The sequence below is a fragment of the Peromyscus maniculatus genome, chromosome 2, assembly GCF_049852395.1.
Source record: "Peromyscus maniculatus bairdii isolate BWxNUB_F1_BW_parent chromosome 2, HU_Pman_BW_mat_3.1, whole genome shotgun sequence".
NCBI classification, from domain to species: domain Eukaryota; kingdom Metazoa; phylum Chordata; class Mammalia; order Rodentia; family Cricetidae; genus Peromyscus; species Peromyscus maniculatus.
In genome coordinates, this window is record NC_134853.1 from 3,541,036 (window position 1) to 3,565,950 (window position 24,915).

General features: G+C 34.9%; 1 protein-coding gene across 3 annotated transcripts in view; it reads right to left on the reverse strand.

Moving 5' to 3' along the window:
* Positions 1-24,915, reverse strand: part of Mybl1 (MYB proto-oncogene like 1) — a 35,370-nt gene that overhangs the window by 8,232 nt on the left and 2,223 nt on the right. For 2 of the 3 annotated variants that reach the window (XR_006069212.2, XM_006974680.4), the window contains exons 2-10: positions 18,388-18,493; positions 17,661-17,732; positions 15,819-15,911; positions 13,013-13,233; positions 11,257-11,431; positions 8,896-8,967; positions 7,520-7,624; positions 2,851-3,084; positions 1,390-1,758 (exon numbers count right to left, since the gene is read on the reverse strand). Coding sequence is in view for 2 of the 3 variants with exons in the window: in XM_006974680.4 (XP_006974742.2) it covers positions 1,390-1,758; positions 2,851-3,084; positions 7,520-7,624; positions 8,896-8,967; positions 11,257-11,431; positions 13,013-13,233; positions 15,819-15,911; positions 17,661-17,732; positions 18,388-18,493 (1,447 nt within the window). In the remaining variant the exon portion in view is untranslated. The remainder of the gene's footprint in view (positions 1-1,389; positions 1,759-2,850; positions 3,085-7,519; positions 7,625-8,895; positions 8,968-11,256; positions 11,432-13,012; positions 13,234-15,818; positions 15,912-17,660; positions 17,733-18,387; positions 18,494-24,915) is intronic. The other variant, XM_015993522.3, reaches the window with a different exon arrangement.

Below are 24,915 nucleotides of genomic sequence, written 5' to 3' on the forward strand. Positions count from 1 at the left end.
TAGTGCTGTCAACTTGACAAAATCTAGACTCACCTGGGAAATGGCCTCTGAATGCTTGTGAGGGAATTAACTTAAGTGGGTTAAACGAGGTGGGAAAACACAGTCTAAAAGTGAAGAGGCCATTCTCTGGGTAGCAGAAACTGAGCTAAGCAGCAGCAACATACACTCACAGCTCTCTTCCAGCTGTGGATGTTAATGCAACCAGCTCTCTCAATTCCTACTACTGTGACTCCTCTGTACTGTCATCTTGAATTTCAGCTAAAATATATTCTACCCTTCCTTCCTTAAGTTGCTTTTGTTAGGATATTTTATCACAGCAACAGAAAAAAAAATTAAGATAATCAAAACACTTTCAGCAAATAGCAGCTGCTGAACTTCAAAACTGTATTCCCTTTGGCTTCCAATGTCTTTAGAAAAATTAACTGATATGCTGTAATAAAAGTGACATAAGCCTGGAATATAACAAAAATTTTTTATATTAATAAAAAATAATCCTAATGTATACATCTGCTGCTAGGAACATTACTAAAAAGTTAAGCAGGTAGTCTCCAATATCCAAACATGAGATTCCTAGAATAAATTGTTGTCTAGATTTCTTCCAAAGAATGTTAAAAAGGAGCCGAGCAATGGTGGCACACACCATTAATCCCAGCACTCAGGAGGCAGAAGCAGGTGGATCTCTGTGAGTTTGAGGCCAGCTGGGCTACCAAGTGAATTCCAGGAAAGGCTCACAAAACTACAGAGAAACCCTGTCTCAAAAAACCAAAAACAAAAACAAAAACAAAAAAAAAAAAGAATGTCAAAAAGGAAGACTTAACATGTAAATAAAAATGTAAATTGCTATATGTGGATAAGGTCTGTTTATATGCTGAACAGTCAAGGATCAAAGAGTCATACTGGATCTTAGTCTCAGCTCTGCATTAGATACCATTGGGTAAATACATCATTTTACTTTTAGGGGCCAGTTTCCTGAAGAGTCTTATAAAGAAATAGGACTGTATGACAAAGAAAACTTCCCTTTTAGCTCCTGAAATTCTAGGGTGCTACAATGAAGATACTACCCTTTGTGAGGCACTTTCTGAGTTCACCATTCTCATGTGTACATTTAAATATATCTGTATTTGTATTAACAAAGCCACCAACTGCCAGGCAGTGGTGGCACACGCCTTTAATCCCAGCACTCGTGAGGCAGAAGCAGGCAGATCTCTGTGAGTTTGAGATCAGCTGGGCTACAGAGCAAGTTCCAGGACAGGCACCAAAGCTACACAGAGAAACCTTGTCTCAAAAAAAAACCAAAAAAGAAAAAAAAAGCCACCAACTGCTATTAAAGACACTAAAGGTCCATTCAATTCATCTTGTCTACATTTACAAACATAAAAACATTAGTACCTGTGAAGGAGAAAATGGTAGTGTTTTCACTGGTGTGTGTTTTAATGCTGTGGTACTGCCTTCATTGAATGAGCCATCCCCGAGCTCATTGCCTAGAGACTGACCCACTCGTGTTCTTTTCTTCTTTCTGAGGATGGTGGGTGGAGTGCTAAACTTGACCACATTTGGGGACGTTAGAGGAATAGCTTCACTGTCTCCACCATTACAACTGTTCTTTTTCCCTTCAAGTACAAGGCTGACATTAAATTGACATTCCATGGCTCCTTCATTATGTTGAATCCGCATTAGTTTAACTGGAGTAGACTTGACAGGAGAAGCAGCAGCATCAGAAAGATCAAAACTGGTAACATCACTCCATGCTACAGGATCCTACAAAAAATTGAATTCTTAACTCATTAAGCTGTAACCTAGCTAAATATGATCTGAACACAGAATGATAATTTCTAACAAGTTATTTACTTATTTTTACCAGTAAAAACAAACTTTGTCTAAACATCTTTGTTTAATTAAGTGGGACCACCTTAGAAGAAAATATTACAATTTTTTATAATACCAATTTGGTATATTCCAAGATAATAGTTCATCTAATGCAGTAGCTGAAATTTTCTGTCAGAATATTTTACATAAAAAGAAAATATTATTTTAGGCTATTATTAAAAAGAATTAATTCATCATAAAATCATCCTATTAAACAGGAAAATACTATGAAATTCTACATAACCATTTGGTAATTTCTATGGAAAACATACTTTGATTTAGAAATTCAATATAGTCAAGTATATAATTGTCATGATTTGACAACAAAGCCTTCTATAAATACTACTTTTTATTGGTGATACTAAAAATCTAGAGGCCCTCTAAATGCACAGTAACAGCAATGCATTCAGTAAATAAACTGTCTTATAGTCATATGATGGAAAACTATAAAGCCTCAAAATTCAAGTTTAAAAAATATATTTAAGATCCAGGCATGGTGACACACGCCTTTAATCCCAGCATTCAGGAGACAAGAGGCAGAAAGATCTCTGCAAGTTCAAGGCCAACCTGGTCTACATATGGAGTTCCAGGTCAGCCAAGGATATACAGTGAGACCTTGTTCAAAAATTATATATACGTTAAGAAACCAAAGACAAGCTCATAATATAAGTAGAAGACAAAAATATAACATTACATGAAATGATCAAGTCTAAATATACAGATTTAAATTTTCCTCTTTATAGTTTCTCTAGTTTCCAACATTCTAATGTACTTAAGTAATTCATCTAATAAATAATGAATTTTTTAATTCTAAAACATCTTTTTAACACACATACTTGAAGAGGACTTAAACCTTTAATTTTTTTTCTAGAAACCTCTACAAAAGAGATGCAATGCTTAATATTTAAATTGGTATTTTAAGTATTAAATGTTAAGTATTAAACTAAGCTTCTAAACGTGATTATTTCATAATTTCAAACTTACAGATTCAATAAGTTCTAGAGTCTCTGCAAATTCTGGGATGGTCTGTAGAGAAGACAGTACAGCATTTGCTTCTACAGCTAGAAACTTTGTGGGTGAATTCTGCTGAGCAGAAACAGTCTGATTTTCATCCATGCTATAAAACTCAGTAGTGTGTTCCTCAAGGTTATTCAGTGTGTTAGACATGCTATCATCCATGAGGAAACTGCCAGACCAGCTAGAAAAGCTTCCAGGTTGCTAAAGGTACAAAAGAAATTTGAATATTATTTGCAATTCTCAATATAGGTATGAATTTAATTTTAAATAAAAATTTCAATAACATACTTTATCTCATTTTAGCTAAAAAGATATAGTACCCAATACAGCTTTTCTTCAATATTAGTATACAATTTGTTTCCACAATCTCACTCCTTGACTAGATTTCCTTTTGCTAAATAAATTTTAACTATAAAGTCACTGTCAATAAAATTAGCACTTACATATAACAAAGACCTAAAACCTGACCTCATTTTCTTTTCAAACTTCATTCCACAATTCCATTCACAACCCTCCTTCAAGAATACCAAGCTTTAGCACTTTTAACTCTCTAAGAATGATATTCTTTTACTCTGGAGAGTCGTTTTACATACTATTGTTCTCTTTATCTAGAACATTCCCTAACCCACAATCCACACAAAGTGTTAGTCTTGATTTAAGAGACAGTTTAAATATTAAGAAGTATGCCATGTGCCTGATAATATACTTTCATTTGTTCTATTTACAATATTGCCCTAATTCATCTATCTTGCTACTATATATAGTATATAATCATCCTGGGTTTCAAGACTGAATTCCGGGCTAGAGAGATAGCTCAATGGTTAAGATCACTGGCTGCTCTTCCAGAGGACCTGGGTTTAATTCTCAGCACCCATATGGCATCTCAAAACTGTGATGTATATTTTACCTGCTCAAATATAAAACAAAAAATCATCTTTGGTTGACTTGTATACAATACACAATCTATACTTGTATTAATGCAGATATGTATGTTACCTTTAAAAGTTTATGTATTTTCAGAGCAAGGGGACCAGATACCAATAAAAACAGATGGTCCAGGTGATCCAGCATTCAAAACAACTTCAAGGCTGCTGGCTGAGATGAGATGATCCAGCCTCACAAAATACTCCAGCCAAGACTTAACGATTATCCTGATTTTCTCAAGGTTCCCCCAAAGATACCAGCACCCACCAACAACAGGAAGTAGTCTAGAGAATGATGCCCACATTCCCAAGAGATGGGGTATGGGTGGCCTTTGGCTATTCAATGGATTATAAATGTTTATTATTGTTTAGGAAGGTTGGTTACAAGTTGTCATTGGTCATAGCCAGAAAAAAAAGCTAAACAAAAGAGTCAAATTCAAAGATCTCTTTCTAAAGGAAAAAGGGGGGATATGATATAGGAATGACAGGAAAAAGGGGTAGATTATTGAATCTACTTTAATCCAAAACAACAACTATTAATCCCAAAATATACATTGGTATGGATTTTGGTATATTGATATAAATTTAAAGTTATTTTTGTTGTCTGTATGTTTCAACTCTTGTTTGGGGTATTGTGTTTATGAAGCTCATTAAAAGATGTAATGTATAATTAAGAAATACAGATTAGTAGTCATCTATAATAGTCAAACTTACAGTCAGGTTAGGTATGTTTTCAAGGTCATACAGAGATATATTTAGATAGATAGTCTTCAAACACTTCAAAGACCTAGAGAATATGACATTTAACATGTTTAATAACCTAAGGCTTTTCATGACAGTGAGCCACATCTGCTCCTGACAGCACTAATCTATTTCATAAAAGGATGATAGTCATCAAAGAACCTCCATATGGAGTTTGCTTTCTTTATGGCAAAAGCTAGCCACTGGGCAAAGAAACTGCCCTTGCCTCAATTGCTGACAGTGTACTGTCCAAACTGGACCAGCAGGATGCAAAAAAAAAAAAAAAAAAAAAAAGTGACTGCCAAACTTTGTCAAGTAAGGTAGGATAGTCTTTCAAAATTCCCTACTTCTCAAAAATGTCTGTCATATATACTAGGCCTGTAGGCCAACACTGTATGCTCCCAACATTACAGAAGAACTCTGGGTGACTGTCCAGACAGCCAGATGTCCCTGTCATTATACCCTTCTGGAGTCTTTGATGGAGTTAAAAACTAAATAATTGGACTTAAAGTTTTCCTTAGTTATAATAAAAAGGTAAATTAGGCATAAAACTTTAGACTCACAAGGATAAAAGAAAGAGAACATTTTCCCTCAATTTGCCAAATACAAATGGATTGGATATTGTAACTGTAATTCTTACTTGATAACTGTTGTTGTTGTATATAAGTTTACTACATTAAAGTTAAAACTTTCCTTTTTTCTTTAGACAAAAAATGCTATGAAATAATCCTTCTGTACAATGTGAAAGTGTGTTGTTCTCATTGTTAATAAAAAGTTGGCTGGCCGAGAGCTAGGTAGGATTTTCGGGGCAGAGAGAATGCTGGGAAGAAGAAGGGCAGAGTCTAAGGAGTTGTGAGCCAGACACAGAAGAAGCAACATGGGAAGTTCATAGATGAGGTAAACAAGCCTTGAGGCAGTATATAAATTAACAGAAATGGGTTAAAGTTGTAAGAGCCGGCTGCAACCAAGCCTAAGCTATCAGCCAAGCATTTATAATTAAGAATAAGTCTCTGAGTGGTTATTTGGAAGTGGCTTCCAGGACACAGAGAAATTCTTCCTACACAGAGGCCTCTGGTTCAGTTCACAGCAACCACATGTGGGCTCAAACCACCTATAACTCCATTTTCAGAGGATCTCACACCCTCTTCTGACCTCTACAATTTACCTAGATGAGCAAAGCATAATGGAATTCAGTAAACTAGTAGTCACTATTATCACACAATTGTTTAAAAAAACAAATAAATGTGCATGAAGTCTTATCAAGTGTACAAAGTTTTAAAAAGAAGTCAGTAATTTTCTCCCTTTTAATATAAAATGTGAATTACTTTAGCTAGTATATTTTTCTTATTAAATGAGACAGGTATGCTATATCTGGAGCTAAGGTACTGTTATTAGTTTAAAAATATGTATTTTTTGATAACATCATACATGTATATAATGTATCTTCAACATTTCCACCCGCAATTCCCCTCTCTATCCCCCCACACCTTCCCAACATTCCTCCAACACTATTATTTTTTTAAAAACCAAAAATTGAACTGGAATGATTGCCCAGCAGTTAAGAGCACTGGCTCAAAGGACCTGGGTTTGATTCCTAGCATCCACATGGCAGGTCATAATCATTTGTAATTCCGTTCTAGGGAATCTAACACTTTATTCAGGCCTCCTAAGGGCTCATGTATGTGGTACACAGATATTCATACATGTAAAACACCCATACACATATAATAAAATGGAAAAATTAAAAATTTTAAATCTAAAAGTACTTGAAATTTTTTGTAATTGTTTTGTTTTAGTTTTAGTTTAAAGCACTGAGGACAAAGGCCAAGGCCTCAAACATAGGAAAAGGCTCCTGCCACTGAGCTACATCCCATTCCAAAAATTTCCAGAATAGCTTAAACATCACATAATCATTTACAAATAAGGACTCTCTAAATGTAACTATTTTGTCACTTTGTTAGCAAAATTAAAATTAACATTAAAACAAGCATACTTCCAATCTTCCTATTTACTGATGGTTTATAGTTTCAAAACAAAAACTGCCTTTCCTATAGTAAAAATCTTACCTTCAATAATTAACATGTCATTTTAATAACCTTTTAAGTAATATAAGACAATATCACTTATTTCATGATACTAGTTGAAAATTCAGTTTATTCTATCAGTGTGATGCTGAGTTCCCAGTAACAACATGTTATTTGCCCCTCATTCACTCTGAAATCAGTGCTGAGACTGAACCCAAGATTCTAGTAGAATTTATATCATTTTTCTTAATTTAATAATCCTAGTTATTCTGACTAACCAAATCAAAGACATACATATCAACCTTTTTCTTTTGAAAGAATTAGAGAATATAAAATCTAAATGTTCCCGTCTGCTGATATTATTATTATTTTGGTTTGGTTTTTCAAGACAGGGTTTCTCTGTGTAGCTCTGGCTGTCCTGGAACTTGTTTTGTAGATCAGGCTGGCCTCAAACTCACTGAGATCCACCTGCCTCTACCTCCCTGAGTGCTGGGATTAAAGGCGTGCGCCACCACTGCCAAGCTTAACCTTCCTTTTTCCAATTTATTGAATTCATATCCTAAATAGACTAAAATAGAATTTTTCAAAGAAAATAAAAGTAACTTTAGAGCTTATACTCTCTCTACATTTCTCATTTTATAAGCTTTTCCAATTTAATCCATCAAACATCATTACATGGAATGTCAAGTTTTTAAAATACACACAAAAAATACAAATCAAAGATTTTATTCTAAGTCTAATATTTATGATTTAATAAGCATTTTTAAAGTATCCTAATACAGAACACAAGACATAAGTCATAATCAAACAACCTCAAAACTGCTAATTAAAATGAGAAAAAAGTATTAAAATGTGAAGTCACATTGAGAACACTATAGCTAAGAAAAAGCATAAAAGCATTCATATGAAGGACTCTTATAAACATAGATATATAAGCTCATTTCTTACAGATGGAAGCCTCTTTCTTCTAACTTCATTCTCAGCTGACATAAGAAGCAACTCAAGTTCCTTTATTTTTTTTTCCTTATCAGGATCTTCATCAACAAAGGGTTGCTAAAATAAGTTAAATAAAAGAGAAAAACAGGTACCATCACAACTGCTCTAAAATAGGGTTTCCCTTTTTGTTTCCTTCTGTGTAACCTATAATAAAGTTTAATGCCACTAAATCCAAATACTACTAATATTTTAATGCTACGAAATCAATGTATCACAGTATCTCTGGAATCTAAAAAGGTACTTGGTAAATATTTTCAACTTTGTAAAAAAAAAAAAAAAACTGGGGGAAAATAAAGACATTATTTCAGGCATGGTAGTGGTTCCCCACTCTGGAAACAGAAGGAGGGTTTCAAGTTTAAAGCTATCGTAGGCTACATGATGACACCCTATATCAACAAAGCAAAAAGAAAAGACAAGAAACAGGAGTAATGATATAGTTCAATTAGTAATTTGCCTACTGTGAAGAAGCCCTGGGCTCTATCTCCAGCACCACCTAAAACCACCACATCTGTAATCCCAGCACTAGAAAGGTACAGCTATGAAGACTACAAGTTCAAAGGCATTCTTGGGTACTTATCAAGTTCAAGGCCAGTCTGGACTACATGACACTGATACAAAAACAAATGAACAACAGCAAAAACAAAACAAAACAAAAAAAACCCAAAACTAAAAAACATATTGCATTAACTATGTATCAAAATATCAAAACTATATGCCTGGAATATTTTAGATAACTACATTGTAATGTATTTTATATAATCCAGCAACTGTTTAAAAGATTTAAGCTGCAAGACTGAACAAATTCCCACACTGGTACTGCTGATCACCTCATACTGTTATGGCTTTTATTTTTCAAATTCATTTATACATTTCCCTTTAGCTTTATAATACTCAAAGTAAAAAAACAAAACAAAAACCCAACGCTTTTTTATCCTACTTTAATAGGTAAGGAACTGAATACTAAACTTCTAAAACTATGTCAAAAGCTTTTTTTTTTTTTTTTTGGTGGGGGGTGGGCACAAAGACTTGCCTCAAATTCACATCTTCCTGCCCCTAACTTCCCAAGTGCTGGGATCACAGGTCTTCACAGATATATCACAGGACATAGCATCAGGCTTCCTCTATTTTTGTTTTTTGTTTTCATTTGTTTGATTTTTGTTGTTTTTGCTTTTAGAGACAGGTTTTATTTTGTAGCCCTGACTGACCTGAAACTTGCTATGTAGCTCTGCTTGTCTTGCACTGTGGCAGTCCTTCCTGCCTCAGCTTAAGAACTGGGATTACAGGTAAGCAATGCCTTCCTTTGTATTTTTGTTACAAATAAAACTTACCTGAATAAAGGCAGATGTCTGAACATGTTCAACACAATTGCCATCAGGTGATACATACTGATAACCAGGGATCTAAAAAATAAGTAAAGCATTGCTATTATAGGTTATACAATTTTTAAAAATTTGATGCCAAGAAAACTTGTGATAAAAAGTAGAACACTGAGCAGGGTGGCACATGTCTTTAATCCCAGCACCCAGGAGGCAGAGGCAGACAGATCTGTGTAAGATCTCAGGACTAGATGGTGAGATCCTGTCTCAAAACAAACAACATAATGAATAAATAAATAAATAAACAAACAAACAAACAAACTGGAGATTGGATATTTATTAGTAACTTTGAAAATTCAAAACTACAATAGTTTTTACTTAATAATTATAGCACCTGTCCCTAGAATATACTGATAAAGTGTGTGAAAAGAAATCTGTATTTTAGGTTTGTGTTTTTGTCTTTTGATTTTGTTGAGTCAAGGTTTTGTTATGTAGCCCAAGCACCCTGGAGTTAACTATGTAGCTGAGGCTGGTCTCAAACTTCTGATCCTCCTGCCTCAGCTTCCCAGAGCTGAAATTACAGGTGAATATCACCACACCTGGCTTCCAAGTCTAGTTGTATCAGCCAATCAGTCTGTTTCCTACCTACCATAGATTCTTAAAAGTCAGCTTTTGAGGGTTGCCCTACTGCCTACAGAAGATAAGAAGTTGTGTTCCTACTCCCATCAGCACCTAATGCCAGTCAATCTCTAAGTTTTAAAAAAAAACCAGGGCTTTTTTTGTTACTCATTTAAAAAACAATCAGAATCAGAATTCTTTTTTTTTTTTTTTGGTAACTCCAATAAATTAGAAACTTATCTTTCTCAAAGTTTTCAATGAAAATATGCCACAGTATTTCCAACTAATGTATTTTTTCTTATTATATGGAAAACAATTCTTAAAATATTAAAATATATCCTTATCTTTCCAACATATTTTGGTTGAGATTGTCAAATACTCCCTTAGCAATAATTAATTTTAAAATTATCTTCATATAAGTCAAAAAACTTTAGATGGTAATTTTTCTAACACAGAAGCAAAACCTTGTAGTTTATGCTATTGAAATCTACGACTCAGAAGAAAATATTTAAAAAAACAAAACATTAAAATCCTTAAGGTCAAGTATCAGCAGATAACTACACTATTGTCCCATGTTTTCCTATTAAGATCTCACTACTTTAGGTGGTTCTTTTAAAAGTATGTCTAAAAAAAACTTAATGATGCTCATAAAAAGTAAAATGATATAAAACCCAAGGCTCAGAAAACAGACTTTGTGTGTGTGTGTGTGTGTGTGTGTGTGTGTGTGTGTGTGTGTGTGTGTGTGGTTTTTGGTGTCTGTCCTGGATCTCTCTCTCTCTGTAGACCAGACTGGCCTCGAACTCACAGAGATCCACTTGGCTTTGCCTCTTGAGTACTGGGATTAAAGATATGGAAACAGACTTTTTTTTCGGGGGAAGAGGGTTTCGAGACAGGGTTTCTCTGTGTAGCTTTGCGCCTTTCCCGGAAGTCACTTGGTAGTCCAGGCTGGCCTCGAACTCACAGAGATACGCCTGCCTCTGCCTCCCAAGTGCTGGGATTAAAGGCGTGCGCCACCACCGCCCGGCTAGACTTTTTAATACTGTGCCCAATTTTATCTTTTGTTAGTTACTACCTGGTCCTAACAGTCTTTACATTTTATGTGAAAAGAACTAAATTGCTCATCATAATCTTGTAAAAAACAGACAATCAGGAAAAGAAAAAGCAAGTCTTATGAAAAGTCCTAAACAAATTTCTTACAGGTGGGTAAATGCATATCGTAAGGGACAAGTCAGAGCTCCTCAGTTTGAACTTAGGTAACCTCTAATGAGTCTGTCTAAATGAAGGCTGCAATCACTCAAGTAAAGAACAAAGGTGAACAAAATTAAATATCAATATTTACTGTTCACCAAAGGAATGTTTAAGTGATGTCTTACTGTTTCTCCTTTAAACTGTTCTATACACACCTGTGAGACAGGCAATGTTACAGTTGCACAGAACAGTGTTTGAGGAGAAGCTACAGGAGTGTGAAAGCACATCCTTATGTCCACTGGAACGTAACGACAAAGAATTAAAGAGCAGTGCGATATGCACATACTACATTTCTTAATGTCAAAATCACATGTAAAAGGAAACTTTTAAATAAAATTTGTACTGAAATATTTGTCAAATTTATGGCTTACTTTTTCAATTTGGAAACTTAAATGTCTGTGTCACTGCTCAATACAAATTTTACTTGTCCTAAAAAACCAAGAACCTTTCCCATATAGCAACTAAAGAAACTGTTTTTAAATAATAAAAATATTAAAAAATATGTGCCTGAACAGGTATGTAAAACTGATTCTGGGTTTGCAAATGGTCCATAGTCGCACAAGGTTTGTGTTGGAGTTTTGATGACGAGCGCTCTGATTTTATTCCATCTTGTAAGTAGCCCTCCTGCTCCACTTTTCTTCGCATCGTAGAATTCCAATGATTTTTGATAGAATTATCAGTCCTGTGAAATGAAAGTGTATCGTTTTAAAAGGAAAAGGAAGTCCAAAAATTTGAGCACCATATATAAAACACATTTTTACACCTGGTGAGATTAAGTATTTAAAAGGTCCCTGCTATCATAGAGTTTAAATTCTTACTGAAAGCACAGCAACAGGAAAGACAAATAACTAAAATAGGATGAGAAGTGAGTGAGTGGGGTAGTTTTGGTTAGGGGCCCAGAAAAAAGCTCTGGTGAGCTGACTGTGAAGCCGAGGTCTGGAAGTCGAGAATGAACTAGCAGTACAAGAACAGGAAAATGCCAGGTACAGGGTCATCTGAAGCCTGTAGTCTCAGCACTTGGGAGACTGAGGTAGCAGGATGGGAACTCAAGGCTAGCCTGGACAAGACAGCAAGAACCTGCTCAAAAACAAAAACAGAAGAAAGCCTTCTGGATAAAAGGCATACCAAGTGCAAAAGCCTCACATCAGGAAAAGGAAAAAAGAAAAACAAAAAACTATCAAAAAAAATGTAGAGCTAGAGATACAGCTCAGGAGTGAAGTGCTTGCCTAGGTATCTATCATAAATGAGGTCCTGGGTTCAATCCTCAATTCCATTTTTTTTAAAGTAAAGGAAAATACAAATAACAGATTGGAAGTATTCTTCACCATTTCTTAGAATATTTTATTTATAGAAAATGAGTTCATCAGCTCCCTGTTTAACCCAAGGTTCTCTTTATAATTCTGAGTAAAATAGACACTTATTAGAAACCTACTTTGCTGAAGCACTAAGCTAGGTTCTACACAAAGAAAAAGGTGCATAACATACTGAATATATCAGAAGTTTGCAGCCCAAGATTAGCAACTTGGATGAAAGAAAATATAATACTGTGTCTTAATTTCCTATGGAACAAAGATATTGTTTCCTTTCATATATTTCCAAAGTATACAAAATTAAGAAGGAATACGTATGAAAGCATAGTAGTTACTATGAAGTACAACATAGACAATTATAAAGCATGAGGATGTATATTCTGAGTGAGATGTGAAGTTGCCCAAGGTAGCTGGTCTGCTGTGCTAGCGACTGCCAGAAAGTATGTGAACAGTACAATGAAGAGTGTACTTAGCACATCACAGCCTTTGAGGAAGATGTTATACTTCAGCTACATGGACTGAAGTACTGCTTTCACAGCTTAAAGCATACCATAATTAAGAACTGAATTTCCTTAACATACTTTCACAATAATTTATTTCAATCAGTGTATTTGCAATCCCCTAGCCTGGTGCACAGTACCTAATGTGAAAGAGATCTCTAATTTAGATTTCACTTCACCAGCTTGTACAAGGCTTTGCCTGACTGGCAATAATATGAAAACATGACTTGTGGAGTAGATGTTGTTTACATAATTTAAAGGTCTGAATGTTTTACTGCACAAATTAATCATATTCCTTACCACAGAATTTATTACAAATGGTCCCAAATGGCTGCTTGTATTATGTAGTCTAAATTATAAATAAAAGGGGTACTTGCAAATATAGTTAACAGTAAGGTAGCAAAGAACATGTCGAAGACCAGAAAAACAATGTACATTCATTTTCATAAGCACCTTCCAGGAAGTAATTTAGCAATTTCTGCCCAACGGTTTCCCAGCCGCTTGTGTGCTTCATATATGATCCTGTCTTCTTCTTCTGTCCAAGAAGATTTCTTTACTTCAGGATTCAAGTGATTATGCCATCTTTCTCTGCACTGCTTGCCTATTCTTCCTTTTAAATGTTTTGCAATTAAAGACCACCTTTTTGGTCCATATTTCTGAACTAATTCAATAACCTAGGAAGCAAAAACAAAGGTCGAAAAGCCATTACCATGACAGAATTTTAAAATGTAACTCAAGCATGTCAAGGCTGGGGTGGCCACACAGAGTTTGCTGAGTGTGCACAAGGTCCTAGGTTTGATCTCAAACACCTCAACAACAAAAAGGGAAACAACTCCAAATCAAGAATTCCACTCAAAATAAATACATTAAATTTCAGCTATAACTGTAATTCACAAAAAGTAATTTTACTAATAGCTAATCCTCCAACATACAGCAAGTTCAAAATTAATTCCCAATGTCAAAAAATTCAAGGGGCTAATTAAAGTAACTCATAAGCTAAACTATTTTCATATAAAATTAATTCAAAATAACTATAAATTTTCAGATTTCTCTTTTCTATTCTTACACCTTCAAAAAAACAAGAGAAAATAAGCTTCAACACAAAGCTGAATAAGTTCATTAGGAAGCAGGGAAGAGCTATAATTACTGGCTTTTCATTTCCTCCATTATCAATCTGAAAAAATGCAGTATGTACATTTTTCCCTACATTTTAAACTTGTTTTTAGTTTACCTAAAATTAGAGTAACAGTTTATCTCCTCAGCCTGCCTTACTTCACTGCTACTCTGACCCACTGTCAAATATCATAATCATTCTACATTGATGGGTTATTTAAATTTAACACCTATCAATGTTTTTGTGATATGTATGTACTTGTCATATTTTGAAAATAAGGTTTAAAGATTAAATGTGCAGCTCTGGTTATTGTTTTTGTGCTTGTTTTCCCAATACTAGGTATGTTTAACAAGTGCTCTACCACTGAACTATAATCCCTTTTCTTACTTTCTACTTTGAGACAGGGTCTCAGTAAGTTGCCCAGGTATGCCTTGAACTTGCAATGCCCTATTTAGACCTACTGAGTAACTAGGATTATAGCCAATGCCACCAGGCCCAGCTATTAAATATCTTTTTAAAACATCTTCTAAAAGTTCCCACATCGTATGTTTTTTAATTATTATTATTATTGTTATTATTATTATTTGCACGTTTGCGTTTTGTAAGTATGAGTATAAGCACATACAAACCATGGTGACTGTCAGGAGGCAGTTCTCTCTTCCCACTGTGAATTCAAGGATTGCACCGAGGTTGTCAAGTTCATACAGCAAACCACAAGAGCTTGTACCAATTGAGCCATCTCACCAGCCCCAGATCACACATTTCAAAACTTATCATTGGCCATAAAGAAAAATCAGACCAGTCCTGAGCCTAGTGATACTTTCTATTTCTTTGTTCCTATGGGTACTAGGAATGCTCTAATTCCCCAAGTACATTAGCAGTAGGCAAGCTCTAAAGGGCTGAAGTTATAGAGAAATTCCTAGTATAAGGCAGATGCTTCTGTTCTTCAACAGGTTTTATTGCACAAATAGTTGGGTTTTGTATCACAAACCCTCTGGAAACATGGAAACATGATGTTCTGACATTTATTTAATCCTGGGTTCATTTAAGATCAAGAGGAAAAATTACAAATGATTTTCTTACATATCAAATTATTGAGTGTGAAGATAAAATTAAAATTCACTTTTAATATTAATTAAACTATGCCTTAAATTTTGCTAAACCAAACTTTAAAGCATTCTTCCTTTTTTAAAGCCCTCAGAAAGGACTGTATTCATTATATGTGGTTTCACTCATTCCCCCCCCCCCCAGGGGAGGAGGGACGGGCAGGGGTTGGGAGGGAAGCTACATTTCAAGACATTTAACAGTCAATTCCTACGCACACAGCCCTCAAAGAATAGTACCAAGTACTCAAAGTATGAACTGGGAAAATACTCAGTTATAAAAGTGTTTTCCTTGCAAGCATGAAGACCTGAGATCCATCCCCAGAAACTACATTTAAAAAAAGCCGGGCACACTAGTATGCACTCGCAATCTCAGGAACAGGGAGGCAGAGGGCAGGTCTGTGATGCTCACAGGCCCACCAGCTACCCCTACTGGGCAAGCCTAAGGCCAATGAGAGACCTTTTCATAAAAAATGTTGGATGACACTGTCTTGAGGACCACCACCACCTATGGTAGTCCTCGGGCCTCCACATGTACGTACACAACAACATGAATGCCCACCTCCAACCCTAGCATTCACACACACACACACATACACACACACACACACACACACACACACACACACACACACACAAAACCACACTTTATGTGTTATAACATGTCAATAAGAAAATAAATCTATCTGGGCAGTGGTAGTGCACAGAGAAACCCTGTCTTGAAAAACAAACAAACAACAAATATATAAAAATAAAACAAATCTAATAAACAGTAAATAATCTAATTAATCTAGTCTACCTACACAGTGACATAAAGAATATGAACTTGGGGAAGTGAATGGCTCAGCGGCACTCGTCCTTAATGACCTAAGTTTGATCCCTGAGACCCACATGGTGGGTGGAGGGAAAGAACTAGCTCCCACAAACTATCCTTTATCTCCATAGATGGACTGTGGCATGAGCATGGTGCGCATACATGTATCCAAACATATACACACAAATAAATACTTAAGTTTTTTTCAAAAGAATATGAACATGTTACCCTCTGATCTTCTTCTTTAGTCCAAGGACCCTTTATCAATTCTGGATTTAAAACCTTCTGCCATCGGTGTTGGCACTGAAAATCAGAACGGTTCTGAAAGAATTTGGACATATTTATTATTGAATAAATGTCTCCCAGGAAACAAATTAGCCCAAATTTAAGTATACCCATATGAACAAAAGACGAATCAATAGTATATTCAATATCAAACTTTTACATGTAATATTTATTTTACATGCCTAAAATCCCAATTCTGTTCTTTTAATTAATCACAAGTTTAGACTGCAAATTAAAAACAATACATTTGTAATTAAGTATGTACCTCTATACTATCCTTTATAGACAGCAAGACATATGCCATAAAAAATTAATCCAGAATTGAGAAATAAATGACAGTAGGCAGAAAACTATATGAAGTGGATATATGACTTTAAACACAGCAGGTCAAATTCATATAGTACAACAGTTAAAAAAACAACCCTAAAGGTATCACTAAACTTTAGATGGTATTAAAAGTATATTTATAAATGATGCTCCTTCAAATTATCAATAAACATGAAACATTTTTATAGAAGATATGCATTATACTTCAGTTCAGTGGATTGAAGGTTGACACTTCAAAAAGAAAATGAACTGGGGATACAGCTCTGGGATATAGTATTCCACTAGTATGCACAAGGCCCCAGGTTCAATCTCAGTACCAAACACACACACACACACACACACACACACACACACACACAGAAAATGAAACAAAGTAATAAATAAAGCCTTATTTCAATCTATTCATGACCAAGTATCTACAAAGTATTGCTCAGATAATAATAAATAATGACTAATATTTTGTTATCAATTTATAATTTGTAAAGCTATCTGTTCATATGCTAGGGAACAGATAATCTAAAAATATGTAAGGGATATATATGGGATATATTTAATAGAGAAGGTATGTGTGTGTGTGTGTATATATATATACACACACACATATATATATGGTATATAAAAGGCCTTAACATAGGTCAGCATTGATAGACGGAAGCCATAAATGAAGCTCAGTTTCAACAAGTTAATAAAGTCTGGTTGTAAAAGGCATTAATAGAGAATATATATATATATATAGAGAGAAGATATATATTAATATATATAGAGAGAGATCAGCAGTAAAGTGCTTGCTTAAATGTACAAGGCCCTAGGTTCAATTCCTAGCATACCAAAAACAAAAACATAAAAACATTTATCACAAATATTTGTAAAGTCCTACTCAAACTTAATGCCATTTTTGTTTTATGGCAGTAGTCTTTTTAGGCCTCTGGATAAATGCTATACAGGTTGAGTATCCTTTATCCAAAATTCTTGAGACTAAAAATGTTTCAGATTTCAGAGTTTTTGAGATTTGGAAACATTTACATATATATAATGATATATCTTGGAGATAGAACAGAAGTCTATAGAGGAAACTCATTTATGCTTCATATCTACCTTATACACATAATCTAATAATTTTATATATTTTAAGCACACCTAGCATTTTTACTGTGACATATTACATGAAGTAAGTGTAAAACATTCTACCATGGCTCTATGTCAGTATTCAAAAATGTTGTGAATTTTGAAGCACTTCAGATTTCAGATTTTTGGATTTGAGGTACTCAACCTGTACTAGAAAATTCCTTTCTAAACCATAAGCAAATAACTACAAACATACCAGAAAAAAAATTAACCAGCTGTTTTAAGGAATGAACCCTAAACTACACAAATACATTTCTGAAAAAAATAGACTATGTAAATCAATGCCTTAAGTAAGACATGTTATTACAGAAATACATTTCCCATTTCACTTACTTGAAGATGACTAGCAATTAGAGCCCAATCATCAGTTCCATGTTGTTCAACCAACTTCTTTAACTTGTCATCCTATTAAAAGAGGCATAAAAATTAAAAATATTTCCCCACCCTCTATGTAGATGACATTCTCATTCTCAAGTCATATTTGGTACTCTTTTCTTTTAGTTTGTTTTTTGTTTTTGTTTTTGTTTTTTTTTTCCGAGACAGGGTTTCTCTGTGTAGCTTTGGAACCTGTCCTGGAACTCAGTCTGTAGCCCAGGCTGGCCTCAAACTCAGAGATGTGCCTGCCTCTGCCTCCAGAGTACTGGGATTAAAGTCATGTGTCATCACCAGGGCCAGACTTGGTACTCATTTTGAGAAAAACTAGTCACTATCACACAAATCCCCCACTTACTATACTATTTCAGTAAATCCTAAACAACCAGTTGTTCGTATCATTGATTTATCCTTTGTTTTTTTTTTTTGGTTTTGTTATTGTTTTTCAAGACAGGCTTTCTCTATGTAACAGCTCTGCTGTCCTGGAACTCGCTCTGTAGACCAGGCTAGTTTTGAACTCAAGAGATCCACCTGCCTCTGCCTCCACTGCCTGGCAATGTCATTGATTTTTTTTTTTTTAAAAGATGTACAACTGAGTTGATAATTTGTCCTCACTGTTTTTATTAAAATGCCATTAATAGTATTAATTGATAAATATGAGCCTAGTAAATTTTGCCAGGCAACTTACCTCATCTCTTGTCCATTTTACTCTGTTCCAGAGTTTTTTCAGTCCTTTTTGTTGAGGTACTTCATAATCATGATCAGCATACTGAAGGTCGTCATCCTCATCCTCACTACAAAAGAACATAGTATGCAAGCTCAACTTTTTTATTTAAATTATTTAATTCAAGCACTGAATCCGTATATGCAGGCATGACTAAAGAAGCTACTCAGAATAAACAATACAATGTAAAGATTAATCAAAGTATAGAAAACTAAGTCCTAAAAGGGAAAGATGGGAACAGTAGGGGTGCTGGAATACATGTGACATGAAAGCAAAAGGGACTATTAGGGGGAAGGAAGGAGACCTGTGAGGAAGGGTGAGCAAAGGGAAATCAGCAAGCTACAGGCTCAGTGAGAGACACTACCTCAAAAATAAATTAGAGTATATGGAGGAAAACACCCAAGATTGTGTTCTGTTCTCTACAAGTGCACATGTACGCATTTGCGCGCGCGCGCGCGCGCGCGCGCGCGCGCGCACACACACACACACACGCACACACACACACACACACACACACACACACACACACACACACACGGAATAAAATTAAAAATAATGGTTGAGGACATGAGATGACCCAAGAAAATTGATTTAGTAAAAAAATCAGAGCCTGAGTTTGCATGGAGTGAAAAAAAGAAAAGGGAATTTTAAAGACTGAAGCCCCAAAATGGGGCAAGCCTCCATGATCATCTGAATTAGAAGATACTGAGTATCCAGAGGATTGAAAAAAGTAGGGAACATCTGAAAATGGCACTCACTAACATTTGTTTAATACTCTTTAAGTACCAAAGAGTATGGCCGTCTATTTAGAAATTTCACAACGGGGGCTGGAGAGATCCTTTAGGGGTTAAGCATACTTGCAGATCTTACCGAGGGCCTGGGTTTGGTTCCCAGAACCTACATGGTGGTTCCTAGCTGCCTATTCTAGGGGACCCAACACCCTTTAATGGACTCCCTAGGCACCAGGCACACACACAGTACACATCACTCATACACACACACACACACACACACACACACACACACACACACACACACTTTTTTAAAGAAATCTTGCTAAGCATGATTTAATCCCAGCACTCAGGAGGCAGAAGCAGATGGATCTCTGTTTGAGGCCAATCTGGTCTAAATAGGCAGTTCCAGAGCAGGTGAAGCTACATACTGAGATCTTGTCTAAAAAATTTTTAAATAAATCATTAAAAGAAAACAAACTTCACAACTATAAGAGCGGAATTTTGTCACTATTGCCATTTCCCAGAGTTAAAAACACTTGGACTTAGAAGCGTAACTTCTTCCCAAAGTCTTACCAAATAAGGCATGGCTGAATTCTAAAGCTCACTGTCCAATCACTTTAGTATATATAACACATTGGGAAAATGGGGAAAGCATACTAACAAGTTACCAAAGGCAAACCTCAAGTGCCTTCTAAAATGAGAACAAGGTTCAAGTTGTAACTTTATAAACTTAAACATACTAACCTCTCAGGACTGTAAGATGACTATAATATCACCTACCTTGAAGAAAAGATGATTTAGTATTATGTAAATAGATCATCTAACAGTATTTAAAATTATTCTCCCTTACTAAATTTAACTCCTAAAAAATCATTCTGATTTCAAATATCAAGTCTGAAGATTTGAGTATATTTAGTGCAATATATGAATAACTTTTAGTATCTAAATGTAGTACACAAATTCAGTCTTACAAAATTTAAATCAAGCTCTGGATTTTATGCACACATAATATACCCTTTGTAGGAACACCTAATTTCCTATGACTTGTCAAATCCATTTGACCAAAATCTCCCATATTTGGGCAGACAAAACATCAAACTCCTCTAGTCTCTTAGCTATGATGTCTATATTGTAACAACAATCTGCTAGTCCTTAATATTGTCGTCAAACTATGCCTCAAACCAATACAGAGTTTTAATTAAAGAAAATACCTACTAGTAGCAGCCAATATCTACAATCAGAAATATCTGGGATTAACCAAAAGCACACAATAACATGAAGATGCTTCAAGGTCCAAGAATTTCAAGTTTCTAAGTAAGCTCCTTAACTGGACAATGCTCCATTCTGTAGTTTAGAGTATCTGCTCTTTCTTTATCTTAATGCTAATCACATTTGCCAGTCTTCCCAACCAAACAGTAAGCTCAACAGTATAAAGATCAAGGTTACCATGTTCACCTCCCAAACTAAGCACAATACCTGTCATTCAAATATTTGTAAAATCAATGAATGATTTTCTTATTCTTCCTTCTCCTCTAACTGCTTTATACTACAAAATTTGCAGTATTCCTTTTCAACCCATCCAAAATATCTGCCTTGCTCAATACCAGTGTGATCTCAAAGTGGATAAAAGAAAGTGGAGGGCAGGAGAGGGAGGAGACTCTAAAACAGTGGTTCTCAACCTGAGGGTCATGACCCCTTTGGGATAACATATCAGTTATTTACAACAGTAAATATTTTCAACAGTAGCAAAATTATAGTTATGAAGTAGAGGTGAAATAATTTTATGATTTGGGAAGGTCACCACTACATGAGGAATTGTATTAAAGGTTTACAACATTAGGAAGGTTGAGAGCCACTGCTCTAGAAAGAGGAGAAAGACATTCCTTTTTGTTAAAATCCAAATGTACCTCCAAGTGATAGAATTTTAAGAAGCAGAACCTGCTAAAATAAACTTTTAAAGGAAATTCAGCACACAAGGGGTTGGTTGAGGGTATCTAAACCTAGCCTAACCTTTCCTGGAAATGCCCCAACAACATTACCACTTCCTGACACCCCAAAAAACTGTCAGGCATGCTTTTCACAAGTTCTCTTCATCCTCATTCCTCTCTGGTCTCAAGAGCTTCCATCACAACATATTCAAAACTAATTTTTAACTAAGTTATCTCGATGCCAAATCAAATTTTAATTTAGAAATATGCCTGTATTAATAACCACAAAAATAACTATATAACATCTTATCTGTACAAAATCCATCTTAAAGTTCTTATCAAAATATTTAAAGGATATGAGTTGCAAAAGTGTTCCTTTGGTCAAAAAGACTAGTCACCAAGGAGTAATTTTTCTAAAACCTTGTTCACTTTAAAACTCTGTTCTTTATTTTTTGCCTGCATACTCTGTGAGAAATTTCTATTTCTTCATGAGGTTGTACTGTTTTGCACTTACCCTGGTCATCAGTTTGAGACAGTGAGCTATATATACAGTCCACTCAGCATTCAGGAAGCTGGGCTGAGTGGGTGAGGTAAGGACAAGGGAACATTACAGTAGGATTCTTAGAATCATGTACCAGTGGGTCTTTCCTAGCATTTGACTAATCTACCTCTTAAGTTTAGCACCAACTTTTTTGTGCATGGGCTTTTGTTTTGATTTTTGTTTTCAGAGATGAGTGTTAAACCCACAGCCTTCTCTATGCTAGACAAGAATCATACCATGAAGCTACAATCCCTAGACCCAAGTTATTTCTATGCACATTTGACTGTTGGAAACATGGTACAATTTCTAGTAACATAACAAACAAGCCTAGAAATATATCAATTTCACTAACTCTAACAAGAAAATGCCTAACTCTGCTCATGATTGACTAAGAAAAAGAAGGGAGTGATGGGGCCAGCAAGATGATTCAGAGACAGTAGTGTAGGCTTGACAACCTAAGTTTATCTCCAAGACCCACATGGTGGAAGGAGAGAACTGACTCCTGAGAACTGTTCTCCAATCGTAGTACAAAAGCATCTGCACATGCACGCGTGCAAACACAACTATAAAAAATAATTTTAAAGAAGAATAATCTTCAAACGTAACCTTGTCAAAGTTCCACTTTCACCATTTAGCAATGAAAAGATGCTACTGCTCGACAGCAGTGGTTAGAAACTATAGACAGATCAATCATCTTTCAGTGCTTTACAGCATTTGGGGGCATTTTTACTGCAGAAGTCAGTGCTGGTGATATGTAATGATTAAGTACAACTGAGCTTTCTACCATGTAGTTAAATGAATGAATGATTTCTACTCTAGCATGATTGAGAGGACAAGAGAAGTAGATAAAATACTATTCTAGTTACAAAACAAAGGTTCACCAATCTAAGATTTGGTTTCCACAATCACTGTTAATGTTCTTATTTAAGTCAATAAAATTTCTTTTTTTAAAGTTAGTGTTGCAAGCTTAGTTGTTATTTTCTTTTTGGTTTGGTTTGTTTTTTGTCACAACATCTGACTATCTCAAGGTAACCTTGAATTCACTACTAATCTAGGCTGGCCTTGAACTAATGATCCTCCTTCCTGTCTTCCAAGAGCTCGTATTACAGATGTGCACTGCCACAACTAACTAGAAACTGTTTTGTGGGCAAATAAAATGAGGAAGCTGATTATGAAACAGCAAAAAGAAGCATAAAAATATCTGTAACGTGTTAGGCTGGGAAATGGTTAAGAGTCCTTTTACATTGGAGTATAAGCTAATAACATACAATAGTTGTGAATCAATACACAAAATTATACTTGGTTTTTAAGATAAAATGTTTGGGAGAAGTACAAACTAACAGACAACTTAATAAAGATGAGTTAAAGAAATTTTACTTTTTTAACTTACTTTTACTGAAAAAGTAACCTCTAGTTTGAAATTAGCAAAATTAAAGAATTTGTTTAGTAAAACTGCTTCAACCTGATCACATTTTTAATCCAAATTTCCTTAAATCTCAAATAGTTATCATAATAAAAAATACAAAGCTGGTCATAATGGCTCATATCTGTAATTTCTACACTTGGGAGGCTGAGTCTGGAAGATTTTCATGAATTCAAGTCCAGCCCAAGTAACATAGTGAGATGGTGAATTTTAGGCTATCCAGTACTACACAGAGAGACCCTATCTTAAAAAAAAAAATCTTTGTTATACTTTTTGAGGTTAGGGCAACTGTATATTTAATTATTTTCAGTTCAACTGCACTAAAATTATGAGAATTTACCAAGTTAATTTAACAAAGTGAAACTAGGCCACCCAGTGGTTAATATGGTAAACTGCATGCGTGAATACTAGCTTCCACCTCTAGACTGCAAAATAGTATTATTAGAGTAAGACAAAGTTTGACTTCAGATAATCCAGGCCACTAATATTACAAACACTGAAATAAATACTGAAAAGAGATCTATATAACTATCCATAAACAAAAACAATGGACAATATATTTCTAATTCATTTAGAGAATGTATATTTTTAAACAAACAAACAAAAAAGGTAACAAAAGTTATCAAAATAGCATACACATATGCCAGGCGGTGGTGGTGCATGCCTTTAATCCCGTCACTCAGGAGGCAGAGGTAGGTGAGTCTCTGCGAGTTCGAGGCCAGCCTGGTCTACAGAGCAAGATCCAAGACAGGAACCAAAACTTACACAGAGAAACCCTGTCTCAAAATTATATATATATATACACATACATATATATATAGCATACACATTAAAACTATAAGCTACCTTACATACTAAAAAGTCCAAATCCCTATATTAACAAATAAAAACTGAAATAGATTATATCTGCTTTCCCAAAATAATACTGCTAAAGATGAAGCTAACTGAAAAATCCTTTATCATAGTTTTATATACATTCACTTCCACTCTTGTTTCTGGAAAAAACAGCAAACTTGCTACACACATACACACAACTGCTTACATACTACTAAGAAAAAACTTCCTGTGTAGAATCTAGCTTTCATCTTATCATTTTAATTTAATCATTGGTCATCTTAAGTATAAATATCTTAACCTGTACTTAGTAAGTAGGCTTTGCAACATCAGAATTACTGTGAGTTTATTTTTAAGTGTTTAATTGGCCTTTAAAAACTAGACTGGGGCAGTAAGATTGCTCAGCAAGTGTTTGCTACCAAGTCTGTCAACCTGAGTTTGATTCTCAGGACACACATAGCACAAGGAGTGAACTAATTCCAGATAACTGCCCTTCACCTTGCACACACTGGCACAAACGCACACATGCATGCATGCACACACATGAAAAAAAGGATAAAAATTCTAAGTACTAAAATAAAAGTGCACTTATTTTTACATAAAAATGCTTAAAAATCAAATGCATGTTGTTAACAGATATCCCAATAAAAGAATGAACTGTAAATTACATCATTAAAACCCCCATTGGGTTCTAAAATTATTTTAAGTCACAATACTACATGACCTTTTTCTATATGCAAATCTCAGTAACAGACTCTGCAGCTTTTAAAAAAATAAAAAGAACTAATATCTTTCAGTTATTTCATATTTAAACATTTTCTGCTCTTAGCTAGTTTGCTTTGTTTTTCAGATCACAGAGAAAGAGTCTACTATAGAATTTATGCCTATATCCTTATAAAATTTTCCATTCACATTAATAAGTGTTTGTATGCTGGAGATCCCAAAGTACTGAATGACTTTGTTTCTCTGTTATAAATTGAACTCATCTATACTAAGATTCTTAGCCAAAAGAAAAGTAGCGTCTCTTAATGA